Source organism: Echinops telfairi, unplaced genomic scaffold, assembly GCF_000313985.2.
Source record: "Echinops telfairi isolate 266 unplaced genomic scaffold, ASM31398v2 ScPeMD7_5592;HRSCAF=6446, whole genome shotgun sequence".
In the NCBI taxonomy this organism is placed as follows: Eukaryota; Metazoa; Chordata; class Mammalia; order Afrosoricida; family Tenrecidae; genus Echinops; species Echinops telfairi.
In genome coordinates, this window is record NW_022109491.1 from 15293564 (window position 1) to 15307804 (window position 14241).

The 14241-nt window shown below is 40.6% G+C and overlaps 1 protein-coding gene across 5 annotated transcripts in view; it reads left to right on the forward strand.

Moving 5' to 3' along the window:
* Positions 1–14241, forward strand: part of CHD6 (chromodomain helicase DNA binding protein 6) — a 160498-nt gene that overhangs the window by 5310 nt on the left and 140947 nt on the right. For all 5 annotated transcript variants that reach the window (XM_045295407.1, XM_045295412.1, XM_045295409.1 and 2 more), the window contains exon 2: positions 6732–7252. In XM_045295407.1, coding sequence (XP_045151342.1) covers positions 6732–7252 — 521 coding nt within the window. The remainder of the gene's footprint in view (positions 1–6731; positions 7253–14241) is intronic.

A 14241-nucleotide genomic window follows, 5' to 3' on the forward strand; every position in this document is an offset into this window, starting at 1 on the left:
CCTCCAGACTATTCGTCCAGTCTGTCTTATCTAGATAGATCTGTAGAGATAATAATATGCATAAAAAGCCAAGCCATAGCAAGATAGGCAATCAGTGAGAGCACAGCGATGGCAAAAGGAAACCTATTACCCATAGAAGAATAAGTTAATTAAACAAACAAAAACAACAACAACAAAACACTTTAAGCAGAGAGAAAAACTTGTAAATAGATCAAGGTCTGATTTTTGATCTCTAGGCATGTCCTTCAGTCAAGACCAATGGGGTACCATGCTCTGGCCCCCAAGTCTGTCCTTTGTACTCCCTCGGGGGCTCTCTGCTTTGCTCCCACGGTTGCTTTACTGCACACTTTTTGTGGTTTGCCTCGGTGTCTCAGGGTCAGTCTGGGCAGTCCCAACACTGAGTCTCCAGCGTGAAGTCTATAGACTGTGACCTTCATCATAAAGTACTTTAAGTCCTCTTCATTTTCATCAAACAAGGTGGTTTTCTCTGCAGATTGCCGGATGTTACTGAACGGTCCTCCAGTCCTAAGTCTGCATTCTTTATGCATATAGCGCAGCTTCCTAGGTGATTTGCTCAGCATACAGATGGAATAATATGGTGAAAGGATGTAACCTTTAAACACATATTTTCTGATTTTAAACCATGTAGTATCCCCTAGTTCTGTTCAAATGACCACATCTTGGTCTATGTACAAGTTCCACATGAGCTCAATTAAGTATTCTTGAATTTCCATTCTTGGGATGTTATCTGTTCATCGTTTATTATGATCCATACGGTCGAATGCCTTTGCATAGTGAATGAAACAGTAGCACCCATCGTTCTGGTAGTCTCTGCTTCTAGCAAAGATCTATTTGATGCAGCAGTTATATTCCTCCTTCCATGGGTTCTCTTGAATGTGGCTTGAATTTTTGGCAGCTCACTGTTGACGTACAACTGCAACTGTTTTTGAATTATCTTCCACAAAATTGTACTTGCATGAGATATTAATGATATTATTTGATCTCCACATTCTTTTGAGTCACCTTTCTTTGGAATGTGCAAACACGGATATCTGCCAGTTAGTTGGCCAGGTAACTGCCTTCCAACATTTTGGCATGAACTACTGAACTCTTCAGCCCTGCATCGGAAGTTATTGGAAGTATTTCAATTGCTATTCCGTCAATTCTTAGAACTTTGTTTTTCCCCAGTGCTTCTATACAGCTTGGACTTTTTCTTTCAAACCATGGGTACCTGATGATATACTACCTTTTGAAATGGTAGAACGTTGACCAATTGTTTTTGTATTAATGCTTCTCCATCATTCAGTATTTTGCCCATAACCCAAGCCCAACCCAGCGAATTGATCCAGATTCACAGCAGTGAATAGGGTTTCAGAGACTGTAGTATGGAAGTAGAAAGCTTGTTTTTTCTCCCAAAGAGTGGCTGGTGGGTTAAGTCACCAGCGTGATGTTTTGCATAACATCTAAACCGCAGTGTCACCACGACTCTTCATTTTGCCCATAAAATCAATCTTTCAATATTGCAACTCAAAGCTTGAATTTTTTCCTTCAGTTCTTCCAACTCAGGACATGCTGGCTCTCTGCTTAGACTTGGTTCCTGAAACAATCGTGGAGGAATGCTAGCAAGGGCAACAGCTCTGAACAACAAGGAGCCAGCTTGCATTTGTGATGATGAGACAAAAGAAGTTGTTTCCACAATGAAAACTAAACAGTCGCTCATGTTATCAATTTCACATCCATAAAACTGGGCAGAGGCTGGGAACAGAAAGTCTTTCTGGAAAGAAAAACTCAAGTTTCCCAAAATTAAGAAGTCTAGGAGGTCCTGTTTGGACCTCGCTTGGGCTACCACTTCACCATCCCCACCCTTCAACCCTCTAGAAACTCCTCAGTATAATGCAGCGGTTCTCAACGTCGAAGGACCTTTTCATAGGGCTCACCTAAGACCATCAGAAAACATATATTTCCAATGGTCTTGAGACACTGCTTCTATATCCGTCTCCAGGCGGTTCCGCCCACATGCAGACAAGCCCACATATGCGTACCCGGTGTACAAAATTTCATTATTTGTCATTAGAAATAAATATGTCACAATATATAATTACATATTGTTTTGTGATTAATCACTAAGCTTTAATTATGTTCAATTTGTAACAATGAAAATACATCCTGAATATCAGATATTTATATGATGATTCATAACAGTAGCAAAAATTACAGTTATGAAGTAGCAATGGAAATAATTTTATGGTTGGGGGTCACCACAACATGAGGAACTGTATTAAATGGTCGCAGCATTAGGAAGGTTGAGAACCACTGATATAATGGATTGACACTCTCCACCCTCGGGGGTGGGAGGCGGCGTTAGGCGGGCAGAGGGAATCTAGCAACTATCCCTTTATACCTTGGGAAATACTCTCGACACACCCATGCATATACGCACACCAAATACAGTAAAACATACACCAATTGTTTAAGGAAAAGAAATGTTGAGCGTGTTTTTCCCCTTTGATTCTTATAGTCTAGGTCTTTGCACACTACATTGTAAGACTTTACTTGGCCTTCTTGAACTGCCCTTTGAAATTTTCTGATCAGTTTTTTTACATCACTGTTTTTAATCACTTTAGCTTCTCTGTTGAAGAGTAAGATTCAGAGTCTCTTCTGATAGCTATTTTGAGCTTTTCTTTCATATTAGTGATCTATTTTGGTTTCGTGTATGGTGTTCTTGATGTCATCCCACAACTCCTCTGGTCTTTATTAATTCATATTTGGTGCTTCAGATCTGATATCCCAACTTTAGACTAAAGAAGTTAGTAGAATTCTTCAAATTCTTCTATAAGTTTACGAAGAACACCAGTTAATACAGCGCTTATTCAAATTTACATACCAACCACTAAGCCTATGATGAACTTCTTTATCCTCTAAAAGAAACCTACTAGTATCCATTCTCCTCTCTCTCATTACCTTTGTCTCCCCATCCCTAGCCACTGGCAGTCCTCTAATCTTTTTCTGTTACTGTGGTTTTCCTATTGTGGACATTTCTTTAAGTGGTCTTTTGGGGTCTGGCTTCTTTCACTTACCATAATATTTTCAAGGTTCAGCCACGTTATAGCCTTATCAGACAGGGTAGAGAAGGCACCGTGTGAGTTTTAAAGACTAACTCTTTGTGGGAGTAGAAAGCCTGTCTTTCTACCACAGTGGATGGTGGTTTGAAACTGCTGACCTTGCAATTAGCAGCCCAACTTGTAGCCACGGCACCACTTTAATGTCCTTTTTGATAGGAGCTAAAACAGACATTGTTTAGGCTTCCTTCCCACCCTGCCCCTACACACTAACCTTGAACTAATGAAAGAAATGAAAAACAATCTTATATTTTAATCTTCAGAAAATAACTTTTCAACCTCTCAACAAAGTGCTTTAAAAATAAACATTGTCTCTGGTGAATTATTGATATTTGAAATTATAACTTTATAGTTTTTCAATAAAAGTATCTTTTGAAATACTTCCTTCTTGTTAGCATTGAAATGTTCTGTGTTTCATCTTCCTCCAAATGTCCCAGGTCTACCACTCCTAGGAATATAATCTTGGGCAAGTTGTTCATCTCTTGGAATTTATAATTTTATCTGTAAAAATTGAGATTGGGTGTTATTGTGGGTGACTCGATGGCCCTGTGTCCAACAGAATGAAACACTGCCTAGTTCTATGCCATCCTAACAATTGCTCCTGTATTTGGGTTTATTGCTGCAGGCAGTATGTGTTACAGAGGACCTCCATCCTTTGTGCTGGCCCTCTACCACGCACGATATTCTGCTTTAGGAACTGGTCCTTCCTGATAACATGTCTAAAGTACATGAGATGAAGTCTCTCCATCCTTGATTCTCTGGTATATTTCTTCTACGACTGATTTCCTTTTCTTTTTGCAGTCTCTAGTATAGAAAATATTTTTTACCAACAGCACAATTAAAAACATCAGCTCTTCTTTAATTCATTGTCCAGCTTTCACACACATATGAGATGATTGAAAATACCTTGGGTCAAGCTCATCCTTGTCTTAAGAGTGACGTCCTTCAGGGATGTTGCGAAGAAGTTGGGAGAGACGTGGAACAACACTGCCGCCGATGGCAAGCAGCCTTACGAGAAGAAGGCCGCAAAGCTGACGGAGCAATTTGAAAAGGATATCGCTGCATACTGGGCTGAAAGGAGGCCTGATGCCACCATAAAGGGAGTTGTCGAGGCCGAGTAAAGCAAGAAAAAGAAGGAGGAAGAGGAGGTCGAAGATGAAGATGATGATGATGATGAATAATTAGGTTCTATCACAGTTTTTTTTCCTTGTCTATAAAGCATTTAACCCCCCTGTACACAACTCACTCCTTTTAAAGAAAAAAATTGAAATGTAAAAAGAAAAAAAAAGAGTGATGTCTTTGCACATTTACACTTTTGCAAGAGATTGGCCCTTTGCAATACATACTTGATTTCCAGACTGCTGCTTTTTCATAGGCATTGATTGTACATCTAAGTAAATGAAATCCGTGACTTTAATCTTTTCCCATTTTTATCATATTGCTTCTTGGTTGGTCCAGTTGTGAGGATTTTTGTTTTCCTTTGTTAAGGTTTAATCCATATTGAAGTAATCTTTGATCTTCATCATGAGGTATATTAAGTCCTCTTTGCTTTAAGCAAGCAAGGCTGTGTCACCTGCATGTTTTAGGCGTTGATAAGCCTTTCTTCAGTCCTGACGCCGTGTTCTTCATGCAGTCCAGTTTCTGAGGTTATTGCTCAGCATACAGGTGGAATAAGTGTGCTGAGAAGATACAACCCGACACACCTCCTTCTTGATTTTAGACCATGCAGTATCCCCTTGTTCTGTTTGAATGATTACCTCGTGGTCCCAGCTGCTTGGATGAGCCCTGGCCTTCAGAAGAGGGCCCAGCCTCACTCTGACGTACAGGAGAGCTACTGTGATGGAATTAAATCTTTTGTTTGTTGTCTTTAAAAGTTTAATAAGAAAAGCTACATCTGTTGTTTGTGTGTGTGTGTGTCCACCCATGCATGCTAAGCAAAAACGTATTCCCTGAGAGCCAAGTGTACCTAGCACAGAATTCAGTAATACTCAGAGATGGCCTGGATTTAACTGGATACTAATCACCCCACTGCTGGGATTCTCCTTGCTTTGTATTTGATTTTAAATTCCTTTTATGTCTACCTATCTTCTTCTCTTCCTGGGTCAGTCTTCAGTACTGAATCAGCAATGAGGTTGTCAAGCTGAATTTCTCTTCTTTTTGTGCTGAATCCTGCCAGGGTGACCAATTCCCTCTGGGTTTAAGGCTTGTTTATAAGACTAGATTTTGCACTCAGATCCAAAAAACACTCCTTTCTTTTCTTTCATCTTTTCCTCCTGGGAACTCAATCTTATGTTTGAGAGGATAGGGAGATGGAAATGAAGAAAACAGAAGGGGAAATATGTAGCTGAATTTGCTCGTGCTGTTACTCCCAGGTTGGACAGGAGGTCTGAGTGCAGTTCCAATAATCAGCACACTGGAGGAAACTGCACCACCTGTGCAAGTGTCTGCCCTTTAGCACATGGCAGGCCTCGTGGTAGCAGAGCAGGCCACTCATAAATGGAGCTTGCTCCTAAGCCATCCCTCAAAAGTGACTGTACCCATCTTCCTAGAAAGCATGCTTGCCCCTCCCAGGCACTCGGAAATTATTTCTTTGTTACAGATCCAAGAGACAGTGCTGTTTCCTAAACCCAGGTGCCCACTTTATTGTCTGATTATTGATACCTTAGCTTGCTTAGGGAATGGTACATGTTTTTTGGCAATGACAGACCTGAAAACACGTAACTTCTACTTCCAAAGAGGTATTTCCTTAAAAGAGCATGTGGGGACACTGAATGTGTATGTGATGCTGTTCAAAAACTGCTTTGAAACTTCCCTCCCAGGGTTTCCCTCAGCACCTGTGACACATTCTCTCTGATGTCTGTCATGGCAAGGTTCTCTTTCATGGGTAGGTTGGTTTTTGCAAGTAGTCTAATGTTCTTTGGTGCTGAGTCTGGTAGGTAAGTTAGATGACCATTCAAGAGGTCACCCCCTTAAATTATGGGGAAAAAATATGACACTTTGAATGCAGAACCTGAGTTTCTTGTTGAAAATCCACCCAGTTGAATGTTGGCTGCTTGATACTTGGTAGAACAGAGATTTGGGGAAATAAAGATAGACTAAAGAAATAAAAACAGAGCTTGTGGGGTGTGTGTATATATGTGTGTGTGTTGTTTTCAGACTGATGGGAGATGGAATTGCTTTTACACACTTCCAGTGATAGCACCTTTATTTTTGACATCCTTGAACAATAACTTCTTGTATAATAGTTTGCTAAGTGCTAAGTGGGTTAAATAGGAAGCGTGGGACTTTGTGGCTGATAGTGACATGTAAAGGTACTTTGTGGGAGTCTTTTGAAGTCGCCTCTTGACATGGAATTGGAACAAGTCATCAGACAACCACATAGAATCCTTTTTGTAATAACCCCCCTCCCCCACTTAACAGTATTCTAGCAACAAGTTGGTACCACTTCACAAGGGCAAGGGACACATCTGTTTGCCACTCTACCCCCAAGGCATCACATAGTAGGGAACTCAGTATTTCTTGTGTGAATCTGTGCATTTAAAATTAATAATATTTGTCTGGAACTTGGCAATAGAAGGATAATGTGCTTTCCTGTTTCTCTCTATTTTACAGTTGTCAAATTTCAAGGTCCTGAATCACTCCCCAATGTCTGATGCATCTGTCCATTTTGACTACAAATCCCCATCCCCATTTGACTACGGCACTGATCAGGAAGAGAAAATTGAAGACGTTGCTAGTCAATGCCTGCCCCAGAAGAACCTGTTTGCTGCTGAAGAGGAAGCTGATACCCTTTTTCCTAGGAAAATGACATCCCATAATGGGATGGAGGACAGTGGAGGAGGAGGCACTGGGGTGAAGAAGAAAAGGAAGAAAAAGAACCCAGGGGAGCAGGAGGGTACAGCAAAGGGAAACAAGGACAGGGAACCCAAGCCAAAGAGGAAGCGAGAGCCTAAAGAGCCAAAGGAACCCAGGAAGGCCAGGGAGCCCAAGAAAGCCAGGGAGCCCAAGGAGCCGAAGCAGAAGGATGGAGCCAAGAAGCCGAGGAAGCCCCGAGAGGCCTCGGGCACCAAGGAGCCCAAAGAGAAGAGAAGTGGCACCGACTCTGCAGCCAGGATGAAGTCCAGGAAGGCCAGGTGTGCACCTTTCTTCCTTCTTTGGGCATTGGGTTCTGCTGCCTTGGACCTTACCCAGAGTCCCTGGATATAATTCTTCTATACTTTCGTTGGCCTATGCTTCATCCCTCACTTGTGTATTATGGGGGTTGGAATAGCCACCTGATTCTGATTCGAGGGACTGCCCTTGGAGGTTGCTGTTTCTAATTGCGTTGCTGGAGTTGTCTTGAAATATTTTCAAGAACTTCAGCTGCCCTTTTTGTCTGGACACTTGCTTAGTGTGTAGCGTTTGTCAGCTAGGGACTAGTGCCCTGCCTGGTGTGTGGGTGTGCCTCTTCAACCCCTTGTTTATATCCTCCTTTGTTTGTATTCCTTTTGACCATAAAAGAGCCATTTTTCTCACCACCTAGTAAGACAACCAGTTAACCCTATTACTGATCATGTTATTTCTTAGCATTCCCTTTGTTAACATTAACAGGTTGTAAGGGAGGGGATGTCACAGGTCTGATGGAAGTGGGGACGGTGGCAGTGAGTGAGTGGGGGGTAGCCATTACCAGGGTATCCAGTTTTGATAGTCACAGGTGGTATGGGTGGCCTGGGATTGCTGCGGGTGAGGGTGAAGTTTCAGACAGCAGAAGACTGAATTGCTTCCCTAAGCTGCCTGTGGGAACTGTTTCCTATCTTACTTCCCAAGTTAGCATTTAGCACAGTGCTTGGTGCATCAACAGTGCCTCAGAAAAGGTGAACTGTGTGAGAGCAGAGCAGACCCTAGGTCAGAGGGCCTGGGTACAGGGGTGGCAATATTGCTCTAGTTTCTATCAGGATAGCAAATATAGTCATTACTCAGTGAATTTAACATGCAATAGTTTTTGTTCTATAATACTCTACATTCAAATGGGATGTATATCATTTGTACTCCTTTCAAAACTGTGCGCAGAGTATTGTAGAACAAAAACTATAAGGTCCCAATCTTAAAGAGTTAAAGTTACTTAAATATATATGAGATTATATCACATAAGAGACCCAAAGAAACTCAGGAAATGGTGTTAATGCTTATAGAACATAAGGAGGTGATGAGGCTCTCATAGTCATCTCATGTAGGGTCAGGCATGGTAAGTTTTAAAGAGAGAGAGCTTTGTGCAGTGACTTGGAATTTGTTAGATTGTTTGGTTCTCATTCAGAAGGACAGATGGTTGGGACCAGATGGATAATTTTCTAGACCAAGTTAAATTTTTGCCTTATAACATTCACTCCCTTCGTCCTGGCAAGAGAGTTCCCCTTTCGACTACTGAACAGGCTCAGGTCGTATCCTAGGAACATAGCTCACAGGAATGGCAGTAGAAGGTTGAGAGGAGGGTATAATCAGGTCCTGATTCTATGGTCTCTATTTCTCATTGAATCCAGCAAGCATATTCTGTTTTCTTTACAATGTCTTGGATAGCAGAGTGAACTCTTTTCAATTTCTGCCAATACTTTTTATCTCCAAATTCCTCTGGAGAAAATAAAGTCATTGTTAAGGAGAAAGCATGCTAGTACAGAAGGCAGAGTGAACATGAGCTGGTAGAGTGACTTAATATGGGTATTAGGAGAGCTGTGAATAATAACGGTCGTGTCCAAGAATGAGAATAATTAAAGGAGAGTCTTAGAGCACAAATATGAAGTCTGGTTTAGGTGTAGAAGGCACTGTTAAAGCCACATAGATATCTGAGTTCTCTAAGCCAGTGGCCTCTGGTGTTTCCAATTTTATAACCTGTACTTTTTTTCCCCTTTTAATTTAAAGGAGTTTGAATTTCTTTTGTGTGGAATCTAAAGCCAAGTGAAGAATATATAGACATAGTTGTAAATTCCATTTTGGTGGAATGAGCAGGCTTTTCACAAAACAAGCTTGTGTGTCAAACATACGTAGCCATAATTAGGGGAGTGTGCTTTTGATCTAATTGAGCCATGTAAAGGCAGCTAACTTAGAAGAAAGCAAGACCTCCTGAGGTGTAGAGCTGCATGGCAACAGATGAGCTGGGCATCTTTTTAAAAATGGTCAGTTATGTGAGGCCTTTCATGAACTTTACTCTGGGGATTTACATTTTGACTTGTGACATAATGTAATTTTTTAATGCAAATCTTCTCTGTACCGGTTCTGATTCTGGACTGGCTAAGCTGATTTCTTCATATGTTTATAAAATGGCTTTGGGCCTATTAATTGATGACCCTATGGTTAGAAGAAGCAGTCTTTGTTACAAAAGGACATGAATTGATTTTTAAAGCCATATATGGGTAGTTTAGTCTCTTGATTTTTTGCTCCTTTAATTTACTCTTAAATATTGGCTTTAATTTAATTTTTATGTCAGCAGTTGTTGATTAGACCCGAGATACAATTTCCTGGTTACAAGTGATTTGCCGTGCACTTAGATTATTATAGGAGCTTCAGACTGCTGTCTAGGTTTCCCATTTTTCCTCCTGCAGTTCCTTTGCACCAGGCTCATCCCACCTTTTGGAAGCACTGAACCTCATGTTGGCAGCTGGGGGTCAGGGTCAGTGGTAGTACATCAAGTTCCTTTTTCCTCTCTCAGTTCTGAGTCACTTGGGAAATAGTCAACAGAGGGATAGAGATCCAACTCTCAGCTTTCCTGTTGATGAAGCTTCCGTTAGTTGTGACCAGGTTTGGGCTTCTTATTACTCACTCTGTTGAGTTTATTCCACAGAACTGCAGGCCCACACATCTCTAAAGTCTGGGAGAAGGCACTGGACTGGATATGCATCATTCCTTTTCCGTCTCTCCAGTCTAATGAAACCAAGGAAGCTTGAGGAAAAGCAGAAAATAGGTCTCCAGTAGTGTTCCCTTGGTGAGGGGTGGGTAAAACATGGTTTTTCTTAGGAAATCCTGGGGACTGGGGAATGGGTTCCTCCTATCAGCTTCTCCCCAAGGCTTTCTAAGTTAGGGGCCTTTCTCTAATCTGTAATGTAAGTTTTTAAAGAATCACACTAGCAGTAAATAGCTCCATTTATATATATAATATATACTGGGAATGGAATAGTAAAAGAGGGAATTATAAGAGAAGTGTAGTCTCTGAGCCTTTGCACTGAGGAGCTTGCAAGGGTTAAAGAGGTAAGTAACCTTGTACATATTTTAAAACCAGCAAAATATATATATAAATGATAGAAAAGGGTTATAACTAGCTTCAGAATGGCTAAAAGCGTTTCCAGAATTAAATGTTTTTCAGTTTTGATCTTGTGTGTCCCCTGGGAGAAGTAAGTATTGAACGAGATATTACAGTAATTAATAAGTGAAAAGAGACTTAAAACCAACCAGAACAAAAGATAATTTAACGAATATACTTTGGGGAACTCCCAATATAAGATAATAAACTGAGTACGTTTTTATTTCCTCGCCTCTAAATCCTATTGAAATGATAGGAAATAAAATGAGTTCTTCAGAGACAGGTGAGGAAGGCCAATAACCTCACAGCAGTGGACAGAAGCTGTGGAGAACATGTGCATGAGCTGTGTTTGTGGCAGAGGAAAAGGTGCCCCCTTCTCACCCTGGAGCTGGCAGCCCTCGAGGAGGGATTGGTGGCTGGTCATAATGGAGGTGGCTGCAAAGTGATTGCGTGAGCAGTTAGCTGGGAGCTGAACTCTTAACAGTAGTACAGAAGATACTTAGCAGTCTGCTAGACGCTCATGCGAGGCCTCCAGGTTGGTACTAACCTCAAGGAAAAGGGCCTGGAGAACAAGATTATCTGTCATTCTTTTCAACAAATCCTACAGGAAGGACAGTATTCCACGCCTCCCATGCAGGGGTGGGGTTTGTTGGAGAAAGAAGAGGTATGCAGCAGCAGAGGAGTTAGTTACCACTGAGTCACTGGACACATGGCTGACCCTGTGGACAACAGAAAGAACCCTTGTCTGGCCCTCTGCCATCTTCATGATGGTTGGTAATTGGACAGTGAGCTATTATGACCAATAGGCTTTCAAGGGCTACTTTTCAGAAGTAGAGCACCAGGCCTTTCTAGTCTGTCTTAGTCTGTAACCTCCACGGAAACCTGTCTTCCATGGAAAACTCAGCTAGTGTTTGAAATATTGGTAGCAAAGCTTCCAGCATCCAACATCCAAGCTACTATAGTACAGAAAATACACGGGTGGTAGATTATCATCCTAGTTCATTTTAAATAGCAGCAATCCTCCAATGATCAGGAGGTCAGAGGGAAGGAATCCACATAAACGAAGTAAAAAGATAAAAGAACAGAACAATTGTCTTCAGAAAGAACAAAATTCAAGGAGAGCAAAAGAACTTGTAAACATTTAAAAATGAATGTCCTCAAGAAGCTATTTTGTTGGTTAAACAAAGATTGCCATCATGAATATAGAGCAGTCAGAAAATAAGAAAGAGTGAATAAAAATTGGAAAGTAAGGCTGCCTAAACTAAAAGAATTGAACCAAAATCTGGAGTTGGGACTAAATGAGGGTTACATACAAGGTCTAGGTTTATCACCTTTCCTATTAGGATACCAGGAGCTTTTGCTTAATGTGGATAAACCAAGGTATTTTGGAATTAGGAGGTATCAGTCAGAAGCAGTTTTCTTTGAGAAGTGGGAATTATGTGTAATACTGTGGGGTAGCTTTTACTTTTTAATACTTTCTGAAATTTATTTTCATTTACTTGTAAAACTTTAAAGAAGAGTGATAAAAATCTGGTTTCTATCTTACAAGTCAATAGTTTTTTTGTTTGCTTCATTTTGCCTGGGATAATACCACAGATTTTTGAAATCTTTCTTTTTAATGGAGCTGACACAGGGCCTTGAGTGATAGGATATATTTGGTTCCTGTTTTGTCTACAGCTGATTATATCTGTACCCAAACCATTTGTGTGTGTGTTTAAAAACCAGTATCTTTAAAGTCTATGCCAGTTCAGTTTTCTGAATGTTATTAGTTGCTGTTGAGTTGAGTCTGATTGATGGCAACCCCATGTACGAGAGAATGAAGTGTTGCTTAGTTGTCTGCCATCTTCATGATAACTGGTGTAATTGAGCCCCTGATTCTGCCACTGTGCATTATGACTGCCTTCCAGCCTAGGTGCTCATCTTCAACACAATATCAGAAATTTTTCATTTGCTAATTTTCAGGAGTACCATGTTTCATTGGATGCTCCCTGAAACCTGTCTAACAGAAGTGATCTTTCTGGTATTTCAAATACTGATAATATAACTTTGAGCAAAATGGGCAACACAGCAAGCCACCACAGTTCGACAAATGGAGGGATAAGTGATGATCTCTATTTATAGACTAGACTTTTATGGGCATTATGTAAAAGGTGAATTACATGTGCAAATCAGTCCAGTTGGGATAATATTCCTGTGTCTCCAGTATTGTGCTTCTGGGACGAGGGAGGATCACAGGCTATATGAAGGCCAGGACTGGAAGCCCCTTTGAAGAGTTTACCTAAAGTGGAGTCGTGTTCTGGCTAGAATCCCCAGATGGATGTGGTGCCTGAGTAATTGAGGTCATCAGGGTGTTTCAGTTCTGAATTTGGGAATTATGACAACTGGCTTCTTCCCTGTCAAAATTTAGATGGTCATTTTATAAGACTTTAATTTTAAAATGGGAAAATGAGTTATTTCTAAATAATACAATTAGTTTGGTAGGTAAATCCTTTCAATGCCTGAAGACCAGGGGAACAAAGTCAATGAAAAACCCTTACTGTCCCTCTATTGTCACACGTGCCCAAATCTTTCTCTGTATACTCAGATCCACCACTCAGATTGCAACTCAAGTTTTGCAAAGAAACCTGAAGGTTGATACAATTGTGAGAAACGTCTGAGAAAGAATGTCTATCTAGTGTTTTAATACTCTGATGTAATTTCATAGTTTGACGGCCAAAAAGATTACTTATTTTCCTAATAGAAACCACAGAAGATAAAGATGAGCAGAATTCTCTTGAGTAATGAAACTTTGTAGAAGATGGGAGAAGAGAGCTTGTAGAGTGCTGCTACTAGCAAGCTGTGGTTGTCTGTACTTAGTTCTCCTGCATGTGTACAATATTTCTATATTGTGAGTTTCTTGCAAATCATAAATACACAGGGAAATTACTTTCTTTAAAACGACAGTATATTATAAAATCAGGTTTATTTTTGTTGTCACTGAAAACAGGTACTTTGTGCTTCGCTTCAAAAATCTTGACTTCCTCCAGTTTTTTGTTTTGTTTGTTTTGTTTTCCGTCCTGTAAGTTTCCTTCTGACACTGAAAGCTGAAAAAGGCTTATGGAAACAATCCCTTTGATCTGCTCTCAAATGTCAGTCAGTGATGGCACTGTGAAGCTGCTGTGCTTTTCAGAATGTTCTTGAGCTACAAGTGATATAAAAACAACTTGAAGTTTAAAAAAAGTTGTACTAAAATAGAGGAAGGAGAACCAGGAGGTAGAGCCGGGGGTTTTCTCTGGTTTCTTTGTCTGCAAACTCCCTGCACATCTCTGCATGTCATTTCCATCCTTTGCCACTCTTTTCCCCTAAGTTGGCTACCTGCAACTTTTGGTATCACAGCTTCATGGCTCAGGAGGAAGGGAAAGAGACTCATTTGTCCTACCTGCTTCTGCCAAAAATAAAAGGGAAGGATTCCCAAGCCTGACTGAGACATGTGGTTATCCCTGGGCCACCATAGCCCTACTTAACCTTCTGCCACAGTCATACTCAGGGGACCAGTGACATCAGAAGAAAGCTACTGAACAAGTACAATACCCACTTATGCAGTGGGATACACACACACACACACACACACATCCTCCAAAGAATTTTTTTCAAAGCTATGTAATAAAAATTATTTTTACAGTATCATCTTCAAAGTATTTTCCATTACACTTAATACATTTGTCAAATCTGTGGTTCCATTCTTGAAAACATTTTTCAAACTCATCTGTTGGGATGGCTGACATGACAGCACCTCCCTCGTTTTTTCTTCACCTCTTCTTCTTTTTTTTTTTTTAACATTTTATTAGGGGCTCATACAACTGTTATCCCAATCCA